The sequence below is a fragment of the Ranitomeya variabilis genome, chromosome 7 (assembly GCF_051348905.1).
Source record: "Ranitomeya variabilis isolate aRanVar5 chromosome 7, aRanVar5.hap1, whole genome shotgun sequence".
Lineage (NCBI taxonomy): Eukaryota > Metazoa > Chordata > Amphibia > Anura > Dendrobatidae > Ranitomeya > Ranitomeya variabilis.
Window position 1 is genome coordinate 241,674,204 of NC_135238.1, and position 18,418 is coordinate 241,692,621.

At 51.2% G+C, this 18,418-nt stretch overlaps 1 protein-coding gene across 5 annotated transcripts in view; it reads left to right on the plus strand.

Annotated features, from left to right (window-relative positions):
* The window catches only part of KALRN (kalirin RhoGEF kinase), a 396,845-nt gene that overhangs the window by 206,887 nt on the left and 171,540 nt on the right, over positions 1 to 18,418 (plus strand). For all 5 annotated transcript variants that reach the window (XM_077273324.1, XM_077273330.1, XM_077273322.1 and 2 more), the window contains exons 26-33: positions 41 to 110; positions 808 to 897; positions 977 to 1,069; positions 1,588 to 1,699; positions 1,794 to 1,984; positions 10,917 to 11,018; positions 11,437 to 11,579; positions 12,105 to 12,207. In XM_077273324.1, the coding sequence (XP_077129439.1) occupies positions 41 to 110; positions 808 to 897; positions 977 to 1,069; positions 1,588 to 1,699; positions 1,794 to 1,984; positions 10,917 to 11,018; positions 11,437 to 11,579; positions 12,105 to 12,207 (904 nt within the window). The remainder of the gene's footprint in view (positions 1 to 40; positions 111 to 807; positions 898 to 976; positions 1,070 to 1,587; positions 1,700 to 1,793; positions 1,985 to 10,916; positions 11,019 to 11,436; positions 11,580 to 12,104; positions 12,208 to 18,418) is intronic.

The following is an 18,418-nucleotide window of genomic DNA, read 5'->3' on the forward strand; positions in this document are numbered from 1 at the left end:
ATGGTAACGTTCTCACCCACAATCCTTTGTTTTTCCTCAGCATCTTTTTAAAGGAATTGGAGAAATATGAACAACTTCCGGAGGACGTCGGTCATTGCTTCGTCACATGGGTGATTAAAATGTCTCTAATCATTGAGGGCTCAGATCGGAAGGGTCCGTGTTGGTATAAAGGATTAATGATGATTGTACCTAGGATCTGTATCGGGTCAGTAATGATAATGCGATGTAAGGTTTGTAGGATCAATGAGGGCAGTACACATGACCTGTGTAGGGTCGGTGAGGGCAGCACAGAGGACTCACGTTGGGTCGGTGAGGGAAGTACACATGACCCGCGTAGGGTCGACGAGGGCAGCACAGAAGGCCCACGTAGCGTGAGCAAGGGCAGTACACAGGACCCGCGTAGGGTCTGCGAGGGCAGTACACAGGACCAGCATAGGGTCGGTGAGGGCAGCACGGAGGACCAGTGTAGGGTCAGTGTGGGCAGCACGGAGGACCCCTGTAGGGTTGGCGAAGGCAGCACGGAGGCCCCCGTAGGGTCGGTAAGGGCAGTACACAAAATCAGCGTAGAGTCGGCGAGGGCAGTATGCAGGACCCGCGTAGGGTTAGTGAGGGCAGTACATTTGGCCAGTGTAGGGTCGGCGAGGGCAGTATACAGGGACCCGCATAGGGTTTTCAAGAGCAGCACGGAGGACCAGTGTAGAGTCGGCGAGGGCAGTAAATGTGACCAGTGTAGGTTCGGTGTGGGCAGCATGGAGGACCCGCGTAAGGTCAGATGTGATGGTTCTTCTTTGGCTCTTCCTCTTTCAGGCTGACAAGTTTCAGATGTACGTGACATACTGTAAGAACAAGCCGGACTCCAGCCAGCTGATCCTGGAGCACGCCGCCACCTTCTTTGATGTAAGTATGGCCGCCATGGTTTCTGGGTACACATCCGCCCGCCTCGTCATCCGCTGATCATCTCACCTCTACATTACAGGAGATCCAGCAAAGACACGGACTGGCCAACTCCATCTCCTCGTATCTCATCAAACCCGTGCAGAGGATCACAAAGTATCAGCTGCTGCTCAAGGTGCGCACGCTGCCCGACTCGTAACACCCGCCTCGTACCATTCCTGGCCTGCCCTCACATCCACAGTTGCTCTCACAATCCGACGTTCACGATTGCAGCCTCGCATACTATTCCTGCTGATTCTGTACAGATGATGTATCGCAGTGTTATAGCAGGCGCTGCAGATAATCTGACTCTCCCAGAATGCAGTGCTGTAGATGCAGTGCATGATGGGACTGCAGCAGTTTGATCTGTGCCTGTCACCACGTAGCAGAATTGTGATTACAGCTCTGGATGTGGCTGGAGTATCTGACCATTAGTAAAGCCGGGTTACTCCGCGTTGGCGCATCTATGGGTACAGGATGGCAGAGTCTGGCCTCACATAGGACAGGCTGCTCCGTCCTGGATGGCTCGTGTGTTACGTGCCGCAGTTTCCATTGCAGATATGTGATAAATATTTACTGTGCGCTCGGTGTAGACTCCACGGGGGGCGTCCTGGGGCGCGAGATTCCCTCTACATCTTGGTGTCTCTCCATCAGGAGCTGCTGACCTGCTGCGAGGAGGGTAAAGGCGAGATCAAGGATGGTCTGGAGGTGATGCTCAGCGTGCCGAAGAGGGCCAATGACGCCATGCATGTCAGCATGCTGGAAGGTGAACAGCACTGCCGGGGGCACTAGAAGTCTCAGCGTGGCCACAGCCTGATCACATCACCCCCATCACTAACAATATTTTTTTTTATCTCTAGGGTTTGATGAGAACCTGGATGTTCAGGGTGAACTCATCCTCCAGGATTCCTTCCAAGTCTGGGACCCCAAATCTCTGATTAGAAAGGGGCGCGACCGGCACCTCTTCCTGTTCGAGATCTCTCTGGTGTTCAGCAAAGAGATCAAAGACTCCACGGGGCACACAAAGTATGTGTACAAGAACAAGCTGCTGGTGAGGACCGCCATGTCGGGACGGGGGCTATAGAAGCACCACAGCAGCAGGGCGTTCGCCGTCCATGTACCACGGGGGCGTTCGCCGTCCATGTACCACGGGGGCTTTCACCGTTCATGTACCACGGAGACATTAGCTGTACATATGCCATGGGGGTGTTCACCATCCATGTACCACGGGGGCCTTTACCGTCCATGTACCACGGGGGCCTTTACCGTCCATGTACCACGGGGGCCTTTACCATCCATGTACCACGGGGGCCTTTACCGTCCATGTACCACGGGGGCCTTTACCGTCCATGTCCCTCGGGAGCTGAGCATTAGCCATGTTTCCTGAGGACTGGGCAGTAACTATGTGCAGTGGGGCGATGGATTAAATACATCCCACCATGGGGCAGAAGAACAGCCATAGACCACAGTATTGCCCCTTTTACTATTGGGAGCTGGGCATTAATCCTATAAGGCAGTGGAGGAACGTTGGCTATATTAGCTATGTGTTGGCTATTTATCATGGGGGCGGGTGTTATTATTATTTATTATTATAGCACCATTTATTCCATGGCGCTTTACATGTGAGGAGGGGTATACATAATAAAAACAAGTACATTAATCTGTCACAACTGGTACAGGAGGAGAGGACCCTGCCCGCGAAGACTCACAATCTACAAGGGATGGGTGAGGATACAGTAGGTGAGGATAGAGCTGGTCATGCAGCGGTTTGGTTGATCGGTGGTTACTGCAGGTTGTAGGCTTGTCGGAAGAGGTGGGTCTTCAGGTTCTTTTTGAAAGTTTCGATGGTAGGCGAGAGTCTGATATGTTGTGGTAGAGAGTTCCAGAGTAGGGGGGATTCGCGAGAGAAATCTTGTATGCGATTGTGGGAAGAGGAGATAAGAGGGGAGTAGAGAAGGAGATCTTGTGAGGATCGGAGGTTGCGTGTAGGTAAGTACCGGGAGACGAGGTCACAGATGTATGGAGGAGACAGGTTGTGGATGGCTTTGTACGTCATGGTCTTTGTACTGGAGTCTCTGGGTAATGGGGAGCCAGTGAAGGGATTGACAGAGGGGAGAGGCCGGGGAATAGCGAGGGGACAGGTGGATTAGTCGGGCAGCAGAGTTTAGAATAGATTGGAGGAGTGCGAGAGTGTTAGAGGGGAGGCCACAGAGCAGGAGGTTGCAGCAGTCAAGGCAGGAGATGATGAGGGCATGGACTAGTGTTTTTGCAGATTCTTGGTTTAGGAATGTACGGATCCGTCAAATATTTTTGAGTTGAAGGTGGCAGGAAGTGGAAAGGGCTTGGATATGCGGTTTAAAGGAGAGATCAGTGTCAAGGATTACCCCGAGGCAGCGAGCTTGTGGGACTGGGGAGAGTGGGCAGCCATTTACTGTAATGGATAGGTTCGTTGGGGGGGGTCGTGTGAGATGGGGGAAAGATGATGAATTCTGTTTTGTCCATGTTAAGTTTCAGAAATCTAGCGGAGAAGGATGAAATAGCGGATAGACATTGTGGGATTCTGGTTAGTAGGGAGGTGATATCTGGACCAGAGATGTAGATCTGTGTGTCATCAGCATAGAGATGATTCTGGAAACCATGAGATTCTATGAGCTGTCCCAGGCCAAAGGTGTAAATGGAGAAGAGCAGGGGCCCAAGGACTGAACCTTGCATGACTCCGACAGATAGGTGGTGAGGTGAGGAGATGGTGTGTGAATGGGAGGCGCTGAATGTTCGGTCAGTTAGGTATGACGAGATCCAGGATAGGGCCACGTCTGTGATGGGATGAGAGGGTTTGTAATAATAGGGAATGATCCACTGTGTCAAAGACAGAGGACAGGTCTAGGAGGAGGAGGACAGAGTAGTGTCACTTGCTCTTTGCGGTAAATAGGTCATTGCTGACCTTAGGGCAGTTTCAGTGGAGTGGTGTGACCGGAAGCCTGATTGTAAGATGTCGAAGAGGGAGCAGAAAGAGAGATGGGAGGACAGTTCAAGATGGACGTGTTGTTCCAGTAGTAATAAATAGAGACGAAAAGCTGAACCGCACAGCCCTTGTCACTAAGAGCTACCACAGTCCATGAGTGGTGTGACCGGAGAGCCTGACATCCAGATGGAGGTGCTCGCATGAAAAACAACAATGCAGCAGATAAGAACTAGAAAAAATGCGGCAGCACTCACCAGCTTCGGTGTGGTCTGAGTCCTTTATTGAGACATGTGATACATCACCATTATCTTCACGGCACGGGGGAGTGTGAAAGGAAAGGGGGTGAGCAGGGATCAACGACGGCCGTTTCGCGCCAACAACAGCGCTTCTACGGGTCCCGTTTTGTTTTGGCGGGCTGGGTAGTTGGGAGGAAGGGCTATGGGGGTTGTCGACTAAAACTATCTCTGATCTTCTCAATTTTCTGCTTGAAAAATGATGCAAAGTCTTCAGCTGAGATGAGTGGGGAGGGAGGAGGTGCTGGTGGACGGAGGAGAGAGTTGAAAGTGTTGAATAACTGTTTAGGGTTGTGAGACAGGGAGGATATGAGAGATGAGAAGTAGGTTTGTTTTGCTGTGGCGAGTGTGGTCTTGAAAGTAGTGAGGGACTGTTTGAATGTGATGTAGTGCTCGTTGGAGTGGGATCTTTTCCATCTCCGCTCAGCAGCCCTGGAAGCCCGCCTCAGTTCTTTGGTCAGGTTGGTGTGCCAGGGCTGTCTGTTGATTTTGCGAGCTTTGGTATGTGTGAGAGGGGCAAGAGATTCCAAAGCTACAGCTATTGTGGTGTTATATAGAGCGGCAGCGGCATCCGTATTGTGTAGGGAACTTATGTCTGTGAGAGGGAGGAGGGATTCAGAGAGAGTGTAGATCGAGGTGTTTAAGATTTCTGCGATGGTGTGCAAGTTTGTGGCGTGAGGATTGTAGACAAGAAGTTGAGAGGGAAGCGAATGTGAGTAAGTTGTGGTCCTAAAGAGGGAGAGGCAAGTTAGAGAGGTTAGATAGGGAGCAGAGGCGGGTGAAGATGAGGTCCAGTGTGTGACCATCTTTTTGAGTGGCTGCAGAAGACCATTGAGTGAGGCCGAAGGAGGAAGTGAGAGATAGAAGTTTAGTGGCAGCTGAGAGGGAAGTGTCAATGGGTATGTTGAAGTCGCATGATGATAGTGGGGATGTCCGCAGAAAGGAAATGAAGTAGCCAGGTGGTGAAGTGGTCAAAGAAGGTGGTGGCTGGCCAAGGGGGCGCGGTAAATGACAGCCAGTTGGAGGTTGGAGGGGAAGAGTAGATGCGCATAGAGTGCACCTCAAAGGAAGGGAGGGTAACAGAGGGTGGCAGTGGGATGTGTGTGAAGGAGCAGTTATCTGACAGTAGAAAACCAACTCCTCCACCATGCTTGCTGCTGGGGCGGGGTGTGTGGGAAAGGTGGAAGCCACCACACCAGAGTGCAGCAGGAGAGGCTGTGTCAGAGGGGGTGAGCCAGGTTTCGGTGATGGCAAGGAAGGAAAGTTTGTGAGTAATAAAAAGATCATGGATGTAGGAAAGCTTGTTGCAGACAGAGTGAGCGTTCCATAGAGCTCCTGTTAGTGGGACTGGGGAAGTGGGGGCTGGGCGAATCGGTATAAGGTTAGAGAGGTTACGGAAATTTGTAATAGAGCGTGGATGGGAGGTAGAACTGACTGTGGGGATGTGGTGAGGAGGACCAGGATTTGGAGAGCTATAACCAGCAGTGAGAAGGAGCAGAGAAAGTGTTAGCAGGTGGGAGTAGGAGAGGGCATGAGGTGGCTGTCTGTGCTTGGAGACAGAGGATTGTATGTTGAGGAACAGTTCTGAGGAGGAAGTGAGATGGATGGGGAGGATTGAGGAAGAGATGAACAGTTCCTTACTAGGTGTAGGGATTAGGGGGGTTAGCAAAAAGTGAAGGATTATACGGATGAGAGTGACAACAAACAGAAACATTGTTTACAGTGACTGTGGCCAGTTACCTTCAGTTCCAATTCTACAGTAGTCTTCACACTTCTAGGACACACTTCTAGGAATCACACAGCAGACTTGTGCTATGCAATATATGTGCTACAAAGTGCATTCAGGTGTGAAGCAGAGGAGTGGTCTCTGTTCATCTTGGTCAGAGAATTAAGAGTGGACCAGATGCATATAATCAAGCCAAAGTAAACAAGGTCATAAAAAACTCTGGGGTTAGCTGGAAGGCGGCATACCATGTGAATGCTAGGAGCAAAGGAAAGTCTGTGTGGAAAGTTGGGTGATGTACTATATGCACTTCATAGACAGACAAGGCTGGAGAGTGTTAGCCATTTACCATCGGGGTGGGGTGTTGGCTATTTACCATGGGGGGGGAGCAGTGTTGGCTATTTATCATGGGGGACGGAGTGTTGGATATTTACCATGGGGGGCGGAGTGTTGGCTTATAGAGTAGGTGGATTATTAAAGGGAACCTGTCACTCCCAAAATCGAAGGAGAGCTAAGCCCTCCGGCATCAGTGGCTTATCTCCAGCATTCTGTAATGCATTCTGTAATGCTGTAGATAAGCCCCCGATGTATCCTGAAAGATGAGAAAAAGAGGTTAGATTATACTCACCCAGGAGCGGTCCCGGTTCTGTTCAGGTCGGATGCAGAGCTGTAGCTAGCCTTTCCTGCACCCGGGGCAAAGGATCAGTTTGGCGCCCCCCGCCCCCCCCAACCTCCCCCATTTGAACCTTAACTCTATTGAAACTGTATGACCAAGCCAAGGTACATTCCTGAATCCCCATTATGTTAAAATAGATACCAATAAAAGTAAAATTAATTGAGACAGCGGTAGGTTGTGTTTTTGAATATCCATATTGAATCAGGAGCCCCATATAATCCTGCATAAAGGTTAATAATGGCCCCATAAGATCCTCCATAGACACATTTGCCCAATATAGTGCTCCACAAACGTTGATTATGGCCCCATAAGATGCTCCATAAATATATTTGCGCCATATAATGCTGCACAAACGTTAATTATGGCCCCATAAGATGCTCCATAAATATGTTTGCCCCATATAATGCTGCAGAAACGTTGATTATGCCCCATAAGATGCTCCATAAATATATTTGCCCCATATAGTGCTGCAGAAACGTTGATTATGCCCCATAAGATGCTCCATACAGACACTTGCCCCACTTGCTGTTGCTGGCGCTGCGATAAAAAAAAAAATCACATACTCACCTCTCCAGCGCTCAGGCCCCCGGCACTTTCAATATTCACCTGCTCCTCGATCTGGCGCCGCTCCATCTTCAGCACTGACGCTCAGGCAGAGGGTGCCCTCTGACCTCAGCGTCACTGCTGAAGACGGAGCGACATCGGAATGAGGAGCAGGTGAATATCGCGCAGCGCTCCCCTCCCCGTTATACTCACCTGCTCCTGGCGCAGTGCAGTCCCTGCTTCCCCGGGGCGGCGCTGCAGCTTCTCCCTGTACTGAGCGGTCACCGTTACCGCTCATTACAGTAATGAATATGTGGCTCCACCCCTATGGGAGGTGGAGCCGCATATTCATTACTGTAATGAGCGGTATCATGTGACCACTCAGTACAGGAAGAAGCTGGGGCGCCGGGGAACCGAAGATCTGCAGGGATCACGCCGCCAGGAGTAGGTGAGTATCTCAGTGTGGGGGCGGCAGAATGCCGCCGACGAGGAGCCTCCTTGGACCGCCACATCATCAGGCTGCCCGCTGACGACCCCCTGTCGGCTGCCCCCCCCTGGATACGCCACTGGTCGGATGGGTGTCGCGGTCCGGGGCCTCCCATCTTCTTACGATGACATCCTCTTCTTGTCTTCACGCTGCGGCTCCGGCAGAGGCGTACTTTGTCTGGCCTGTTGAGGGCAGAGCAAAGTACTGCAGTGTGCAGGTGCTGGGCCTCTGACCTTTCCTGGCGCCTGCGCACTGCAGTACTTTGCTCTGCCCTCAACAGGCCAGACAAAGTACGCCTGTGCCAGAGCCGCAGCGTGAAGAAAAGAAGAGGACGTCATTGTATGAAGATAGGAGGCCCCGGACCGCAGCGGGACCGCCCCTGGGTGAGTATAATCTAACCTCTTTTTCTCATATTTCAGGATACATCGGGGGCTTATCTACAGCATTACAGAATGCTGTAGATGAGCCCCTGATGCCGGTGGGCTTAGCTCACCTTCAATTTTGGGGTTGACAGGTTCCCTTTAACTATTCACAATGGGGACAGGGTGTAGAGCAAGTAGCTGGAGCAATGCAGGAATTGTTTTATTATTTGTGCAACTATTTTATTGCCCTAGTCCTCACATCCCACCCTGGTTTTCGCTCTGGCCTTGGTCCTTGCTCCCCCCTCCCTTGTCTTGGTTCTCGCCCCACCTGCCTTTCTCTTGGCCTCGCTCATGCCGTTGCCTCAGTCCTGGTCCTCGCTCACGCCCTGGCCTCAGTCCTCGTCCTCACTCACTCCCTTGTCTTGGTCCTCACACTCTTGCCCTTGCCTTGGTCCTCGCTCACGCCCTTGCCCTTGCCTTGGTCCTCGCTCTTGCCCTTGCCTTGGTCCTCGCTCACGCCCTTGCCTTGGTCCTGGTCCTCGCTCACGCCCTTGTCTCGGTCGTCGTCCTCGCTCACGCCCTGGCCTTGGTCCTCATCCTCGCTCACGCCCTTGCCTTGGTCCTCGCTCACGCCCTTGCCTTGGTCCTCGCTCACGCCCTTGCCTTGGTCCTCGCTCACGCCCTTGCCTTGGTCCTTGCTCACTCCCTTGCCTTGGTCCTCGCTTACGCCCTTGCCTTGGTCATTGCTCACACCCTGGCCTCGGTCCTCGCTCACGCCCTGGCCTCGGTCCTCGCTCACGCCCTGGCCTCGGTCCTCGCTCACGCCCTGGCCTCGGTCCTCGCTCACGCCCTGGCCTTGGTCCTCGCTCACGCCCTGGCCTTGGTCCTCGCTCACGCCCTGGCCTTGGTCCTCGTTCGCGCCCTGGTCTTGGTCCTCGCTCGCGCCCTGGCCTTGGTCCTCGCTCGCGCCCTGGCCTTGGTCCTCGCTCGCGCCCTGGCCTTGGTCCTCGCTCGCGCCCTGGCCTTGGTCCTCGCTCGCGCCCTGGCCTTGGTCCTCGCTCGCGCCCTGGCCTTGGTCCTCGCTCGCGCCCTGGCCTTGGTCCTCGCTCGCGCCCTGGCCTTGGTCCTCGCTCGCGCCCTGGCCTTGGTCCTCGCTCGCGCCCTGGCCTTGGTCCTCGCTCGCTCCCTGGCCTTGGTCCTCGCTCGCGTCCTGGCCTTGGTCCTCGCTCGCGCCCTGGCCTTGGTCCTCGCTCGCGCCCTGGCCTTGGTCCTCGCTCACGCCCTTGTCTCGGTCCTCGTCCTCGCTCACGCCCTGGCCTTGGTCCTCATCCTCGCTCACGCCCTTGCCTTGGTCCTCGCTCACGCCCTTGCCTTGGTCCTCGCTCACGCCCTTGCCTTGGTCCTCGCTCACGCCCTTGCCTTGGTCCTCGTCCTCGCTCACGCCCTTGCCTTGGTCCTTGCTCACTCCCTTGCCTTGGTCCTCGCTTACGCCCTTGCCTTGGTCATCGCTCACGCCCTGGCCTCGGTCATCGCTCACACCCTGGCCTCGGTCCTCGCTCACGCCCTGGCCTCGGTCCTCGCTCACGCCCTGGCCTCGGTCCTCGCTCACGCCCTGGCCTCGGTCCTCGCTCGCGCCCTGGCCTCGGTCCTCGCTCGCGCCCTGGCCTCGGTCCTCGCTCGCGCCCTGGCCTCGGTCCTCGCTCGCGCCCTGGCCTCGGTCCTCGCTCGCGCCCTGGCCTCGGTCCTCGCTCGCGCCCTGGCCTTGGTCCTCGCTCGCGCCCTGGCCTTGGTCCTCGCTCGCGCCCTGGCCTTGGTCCTCGCTCGCGCCCTGGCCTTGGTCCTCGCTCGCGCCCTGGCCTTGGTCCTCGCTCGCGCCCTGGCCTTGGTCCTCGCTCGCGCCCTGGCCTTGGTCCTCGCTCGCGCCCTGGCCTTGGTCCTCGCTCGCGCCCTGGCCTTGGTCCTCGCTCGCGCCCTGGCCTTGGTCCTCGCTCGCGCCCTGGCCTTGGTCCTCGCTCGCGCCCTGGCCTTGGTCCTCGCTCGCGCCCTGGCCTTGGTCCTCGCTCGCGCCCTGGCCTTGGTCCTCGCTCGCGCCCTGGCCTTGGTCCTCGCTCGCGCCCTGGCCTTGGTCCTCGCTCGCGCCCTGGCCTTGGTCCTCGCTCGCGTCCTGGCCTTGGTCCTCGCTCACGCCCTGGCCTTGGTCCTCGCTCGCGCCCTGGCCTTGGTCCTCGCTCGCGCCCTTGCCTTGGTCCTCGCTCGCGCCCTTGCCTTGGTCCTCGCTCGCGCCCTGGCCTTGGTCCTCGCTCGCGCCCTGGCCTTGGTCCTCGCTCGCGCCCTGGCCTTGGTCCTCGCTCACGCCCTGGCCTCGGTCCTCGCCTCTGGCCCTTGCTGAAAGTTTTATCTCTTGGCCGCCAGGTGTCGCTCCAAGGAGACTACAGTGGAGTCCTGGATAATTTGATGATGGGGTCTGGTGGCATGTTTTGCGTCCCCAAGTAACTTGGCATCGGGTGCAACTGCCCCTGTGGTGTCCCCCATTGTGCACCATTGGCAGAGCGTTGTATCATGAGACATTCTGCAGCTTTACAATATATTTGTATCTCTGCTTGCTGTCAGTGACAGATGATTCCTGATACGTTATAACAATCTTTACATGTTTAGCTGAGGCAGGTGTGAGGACCCCGTGAGCTGAAGTAGCTCAAGATCTAAACACGAATGTTTCCTTCCACTGACAGCAAGCAGAGATCATGGTATAGTCTGAAGCCGAGGAGCGTCTCCTTGTGCCAATGTAAGCTGGACTCTGAATAAGAGGCATAAAGCACCAGGTAACTATGGCCGAAGCCTCTCGTTGGAGCAGTCTGACGCCGTGGTGATGGCAGACACCAGGTCCGCAGGTGTAAGGAAACCGGGTGCTTTTCTCATTACAAATTGCATTTTTTTCAGACCTCGGAGCTGGGGGTGACGGAGCATGTTGAAGGGGACTCCTGTAAGTTCGCCTTGTGGTCCGGTCGTACGCCGTCCTCCGATAATAAAACCGTGTTGAAGGTTTGAGCCACATTTGTTTTTTCTCTACTTTGCATTACATCTGATTTACATCCTCCAGTCACACCTAAAGCTGTCATGTTACTGTGACTGGAGGAAAAAAAACTGATGTGACAAGAGAATAGTGACTGCAGCTCTGGAGGTGACTGGAGGATAAGACAATGTAACAGCAGAATAGTGACTGCAGCTCTGGAGGTGACTGGAGGATAAGACACAATGTAACAGAAGAGTGACTGCAGCTCTGGAGGTGGCTGGAGGATAAGACGATATAACAGCAGAATAGCGACTGCAGCTCTGGAGGTGACTGCAGGATTAGTCTGCTTATATGGATGCAGTTACTGATCAGATGTGCATGTGGTTTTCTATTGTCCTTTATTATTACGCTGCTTCTCTTTTGACCTCACGTCTTCGGTGTCTGTAGGCATCAAGCCTAGAAGTAAAGCAGGAGTGGATTAAGAATATCCGAGAGGTGATCCAGGAGAGGATGATCCACTTGAAAGGAGCCTTAAAGGAGCCGATCCAGCCCCCAAAGACGCCAGCCAAACAGAGGAACAACAGCAAGAGGTGAGAGATGCCATAGATACGAGAAGTGAATGTCCTGAAGTTGTGGCACTAAAAGTCCCAGCAAATGTTGCTGCAGCTGAAGTGATTGGTTCCTCCTGCAAGGCTATCCTCAGATCGGCCAGACGGATCGGGTGGTCAGCCCTTGATATCTGGAGTGGGGAGGGCACTGGGTTGGTGCTAGCTGCAGACTGTAGGTTCAGTGACTTTATAAGGACGGCCATAGCTTGGCCTCTACAGTGGGTCGTGGCTGAGGGGCTTCGTGTCACCCCCTGGGTCAGTCTCTTCCCTTCCTATAAGGATATGAAGCTTCAGACTCCCTGCACTTCGGTGATATTAGGAGCCCATCCTCCATCTCTGTATCTCACATGGCTGGAGGGAGCGCAGAGACTGCAGTCATGTGCAGAATCCATGGAGGCAGGGTCTGGAGGGTGCAGGTACCAAGGGGGCAGTGTCTAGATGTGCAGGGTCTCTGGGGGGGGCTGCATGTCTTATTGAACAGTTAATATTTATGCTTGTTCCTTATAGGGATGGACTTGAGGATCTGGACAGTCAGGGGGACGGCAGCAGTCAGCCGGACACCATCTCCATCGCCTCTCGGACGTCACAGAACACCGTGGACAGCGACAAAGTAAGACCCCTTGTGGTGAAATGTGTGTGTGTGTGTATGTATGTACATATATATATATATATATATATATATACACTCACCGGCCACTTTATTAGGTACACCATGCTAGTAACGGGTTGGACCCCCTTTTGCCTTCAGAACTGCCTCAATTCTTCGTGGCATAGATTCAACAAGGTGCTGGAAGCATTCCTCAGGGATTTTGGTCCATATTGACATGATGGCATCACACAGTTGCCGCAGATTTGTCGGCTGCACATCCCAAAGATGCTCCATACAAGGCAGGATGGATCCATGCTTTCATGTTGTTTACGCCAAATTCTGACCCTACCATCCGAATGTCGCAGCAGAAATCGAGACTCATCAGACCAAGCAACGTTTTTCCAATCTTCTACTGTCCAATTTCGATGAGCTTGTACAAATTGTAGCCTCAGTTTCCTGTTCTTAGCTGAAAGGAGTGGTACCCGGTGTGGTCTTCTGCTGCTGTAGCCCATCTGCCTCAAAGTTCGACGCACTGTGCGTTCAGAGATGCTCTTAGGCCTACCTTGGTTGTAACGGGTGGCGATTTGAGTCACTGTTGCCTTTCTATCAGCTCGAACCAGTCTGCCCATTCTCCTCTGACCTCTGGCATCAACAAGGCATTTCCGCCCACAGAACTGCCGCTCACTGGATTTTTTTTCTTTTTCGGACCATTCTCTGTAAACCCTAGAGATGGTTGTGCGTGAAAATCCCAGTAGATCAGCAGTTTCTGAAATACTCAGACCAGCCCTTCTGGCACCAACAACCATGCCACGTTCAAAGGCACTCAAATCACCTTTCTTCCCCATACTGATGCTCGGTTTGAACTGCAGAAGATTGTCTTGACCATGTCTACATGCCTAAATGCACTGAGTTGCCGCCATGTGATTGGCTGATTAGAAATTAAGTGTTAACAAGAAGTTGGACAGGTGTACCTAATAAAGTGGCCGGTGAGTATATATATATATATATATATATATATATATATATATATACACTAGCTGAAGAGCCCGGCGTTGCCTGGACATAGTAAATATCTGTGGTTAGTTACAGCACCTCACTTCTCTTATTTTCCCATCAAGCCTCTCATTTTCCCCCTCACTCCTCTTATTTTCCCCCTCACTCCTCTCATTACTCCCTAACACTTGTCATTTCGACCTCACATCTGTCATTTTCCGATCACTCCACTATTTTCCCTCACTCCTCTCATTTTGCACTCACACCTTTTCAATTTCACCTCACATCTCTCATTTTCCCCTCAGTATATACATCTTTGTCATCTCCCTTATATATAGTATACACCTGTATGTCATCTCCTGTATATAGTATATACCTGTATGTCAACTCCCCTGTAAGGCTACGTTCACATTTGCGTTGTGCGCCGCAGCGTCGGCGCCGCAGCCCACAACGCAAACAAAAACGCGGCAAAACGCACGCTAAAACGCTGCGTTTTGCGCCGCATGCGTCGTTTTTGGCCGAAAGTTGGACGCAAAAAAAATGCAACTTGATGCGTTTCTTGCGTCCAACGCTTGCGGCCATGCGGCGCAAAACGCAGCACAACGCATGTCCATGCGCCCCCATGTTAAATATAGGGGCGCATGACGCATGCGGCGCCGCTGCGGCGCCCGACGCTGCGGCGCTGACCGCAAATGTGAACGTAGCCTAAATAGTATATACCTGCTGTATGTCATCTCCTCCTGTATATTGTATATACCTATGTGTCATCTCCTCCTGTATATAGTATATACCTGTATGTCATCTCCCCTGTATATAGTATATACCTGTATGTCATCTCCTCCTGTATATAGTATATACCTGTGTGTCTTCTGTATATAATATATACCTGTAAGTCATCTCCCCTGTATATAGTATATACCTGTATGTCATCTCCCCTGTATATAGTATATACCTGTATGTCATCTCCTCCTGTATATAATATATAGCTGTATGTTATCTCCTCCTGTATATAGTATATACCTGTGTCATCTCCTCCTGTATATAATATATACCTGTATGTCATCTCCTGTATATAGTATATACCTGTATGTCATCTCCTCCTGTATATAATATATACCTGTATGTCATCTCCTCCTGTATATAATATATAGCTGTATGTCATCTCCTCCTGTATATAGTATATACCTGTGTGTCTTCTGTATATAATATATACCTGTAAGTCATCTCCCCTGTATATAGTATATACCTGTATGTCATCTCCCCTGTATATAGTATATACCTGTATGTCATCTCCTCCTGTATATAATATATAGCTGTATGTTATCTCCTCCTGTATATAGTATATACCTGTGTCATCTCCTCCTGTATATAATATATACCTGTATGTCATCTCCTGTATATAGTATATACCTGTATGTCATCTCCTCCTGTATATAATATATAGCTGCATGTCATCTCCTCCTGTATATAGTATATACGTGTATGTCATCTCCCCTGTATATAGTATATACCTGTATGTCATCTCCTGTATATAATATATAGCTGTATATCATCTCCCCTGTATATAGTATATACCTGTATGTCATCTCCTGTATATAATATATAGCTATATATCATCTCCCCTGTATATAGTATATACCTGTATGACATCTCCTTCTGGCTGTCAATTTGCCTCCAACACTTTTCCTTTGACTTTTTCCCTATTATGTAGATGGGGGCAAAATTGTTTGGTGAATTGGAACGCGCGGGGTTAAAATTTCGCCTCACAACATAGCCTATGACGTTCTCGGGGTCCAGACGTGTGACTGTGCAAAATTTTGTGGCTGTAGCTGTGACGGTGCAGATGCCAATCCCAGACATACACACATACATACATACATACATACACACATTCAGCTTTATATATTAGATATATATATATATATATACTAGCTGTACTACCCGGCTTCGCCCGGGTTAATGACTGCTGTTAGCAAAATAGAATGTGTTAACAAAAATGTATTCTGCACACAAAAACCACAAAACAAATAGATAGAAATGTAATTATTAAAAGGCAAAAACTAAGCTAATAGAAGAATTTCACAACATATATTAGCTTTGTTATACTGAGAATGTCTTTGTTGCCTATATTAACCAATCAGAGCTCAGGTTAATTAACTGTAGCAAAATAGAAGCTGAGCTGTGATTGGTTGCTATTGGCAGCCTGATAAATCCCCAGCCAACAGTAAGCCCACCCCCTGGCAGTATATATTAGCTCACACATACACATAATAGACTGGTCATGTGACTGACAGCTGCCGGATTCCTATATGGTACATTTGTTGCTCTTGTAGTTTGTCAGCTTATTAATCAGATTTTTATTTTTGAAGGACAATACCAGACTTGTGTGTGTTTTAGGGCGAGGTTCATGTGTCAAGTTGTGTGTGTTGAGTTGCGTGTGGCGACATGCGTGTAGCGACTTTTGTGAGATGACTTTTGTGTGGCGACATGCGTGTAGCAACATTTTGTGTGTCGAGTTGCATGTGACAGGTTAGTGTAGCAAGTTGTGTGCAGCAAGATTTGTGCATGGCGAGTTTTGCGCGTGGCGAGTTTTATGTGTGGTGCGTTTTGAGTATGTGCAAGTTTTGTGTGAGGCAACTTTTGCATGTGGTGCAACTTTTGTACATGTGGCAATTTTTCTGTGTGTGCTAGTTTTGCATGAGGTGAGTTTTCCATGAGGTGAGTTTTGCACGTGTGGCGAGTTTTGCATGTAGCGAGTTTTGCGCGTTGCGAGTTTTGAGTGGTGACTTTTGTGTTTCGACTTTTATGTGGCGAGGTTGGCGTGTGTGTGGTGAAATGTGTGCTGAGGGTCGTATATGTGTTCAAGCACGTGGTAGTGTGTGGCGCATTTTGTGTTTGTGTTCATATCCCCGTGTGTGGTGAGTATCCCATGTCGGGGCCCCACCTTAACAACTGTACAGTATATACTCTTTGGCGCCATCGCTCTCATTCTTTAAGTCCCCCTTGTTCACATCTGGCAGCTGTCAATTTTCCTCCAACACTTTTCCCTTCACTTTTTCCCCATTATGTAGATAGGGGCAAAATTGTTTGGTGAATTGGAACGCGCGGGGTTAAAATTTCACCTCACAACATAGCCTATGACGCTCTCGGGGTCCAGACGTGTGAATGTGCAAAATTTTGTGGCTGTAGCTTCGACGGTGCAGATGCCAATCCCGGACATACACACATACATACATACACACATTCAGCTTTATATATTAGATATACCTGTATGTAATCTCCTGTATATAGTATATACCTGTGTGTCATCTCACCTATATATAGTATATATCTGTGTGTCATCTCCTCCTGTATATAGTATATACCTGTATGTCATCTCCTCCTATACATAGCATATACCTGTATGCATACCTCCCAACTTTTGAAGATGGGAAAGAGGGACAAAGCTTGCGGCGCGCGAAGCGCGCCGCGGTAAATTTTAGGCCACGCCTCTGACCACACCCATTCATAATTAGTCACACCCATATCCACGTCCCAAGCACACCCATTTAGCACTGCTGATCACACTGTTTCATATACAATAGTTATAAACAAAAAAATATGGCCACACATGATGCTCCATACTGTATAATGACCGCACATGATGCTCCATACTGTATAATGACCGCACATGATGCTCCATACTGTATAATGACCGCACATGATGCTCCATACTGTATAATGACCGCACATGATGCTCCATACTGTATAATGACCGCACATGATGCTCCATACTGTATAATGACCGCACATGATGCTCCATACTGTATAATGGCCGCACATGATGCTCCATATTGTATAATGACCACACATGATGCTCCATACTGTATACTGGCTGCACATGATGCTCCATATTGTATAATGACCGCACATGATGCTCCATACTGTATAATGACCACACATGATGCTCCATACTGTATACTGGCTGCACATGATGCTCCATACTGTATAATGACCCCACATGATGCTCCATACTGTATTATGGCCACAGTTCTCCATACTGTATAATGACATACAGGCACGCAGCTCACACAAATGCAGCATCACACACACAGTATCACACATACACACGCAGCATCACAAACGCAGCTCACAAACACATGCAGCTTTGACACAAATGCATCACACATGCAGCCATCACACACACACACAGCCATCACACACACACACGCAGCCATCACACACACAGCCATCACACACACACGCAGTCATCACACACACGCAGTCATCACACACACACGCAGCCATCACACACACACACACGCAGCCATCACACACACACACACACACGCAGCCATCACACACACACGCAGCCATCACACACATGCAGCCATCACACACACACACGCAGCCATCACACACACACACGCAGCCATCACACACATGCAGCCATCACACACACACGCAGCCATCACACACACCCAGCCATCACACACACACACACCCAGCCATCACACACACACACACACACACCCCCAGCCATCACACACACACACACACACCCCCAGCCATCACACACACACCCCCAGCCATCACACACACCCCCCCAGCCATCACACACACACACCCAGCCATCACACACACACACCCAGCCATCACACACACACACCCAGCCATCACACACACACACCCAGCCATCACACACACACACCCAGCCATCACACACACACACCCAGCCATCACACACACACACACAGCCATCACACACACACACACAGCCATCACACACACACCCAGCCATCACACACACACACCCAGCCATCACACACACACACACCCAGCCATCACACACACACCCAGCCATCACACACACACACCCAGCCATCACACACACACCCAGCCATCACACACACACACCCAGCCATCACACACACACACACCCAGCCATCACACACACCAGATACCTCATACACACATGACACACACACAAATGCAGCATCACACATCTCACACACACACACACACACACACAATCTCCTCTGTGGTGCAGGGGCGGCTGATCTGGCCATGTGCACTGCAGCTCTTCAGTATCTCCGGCTACTCACAGCTCTGCACTGTCCCGGCACCTCCCCCGTCTCTCCTTCTCTGCCGGGATAGCAGCTAAGAGCAGGAGACGCCGGAGCTCCGTGCACACACAGGAGGAAGTGAGTGGCTGACCTCTCATCTTGATCGCTGCTGGCTCTCTTCCTCAGCGTGGCAG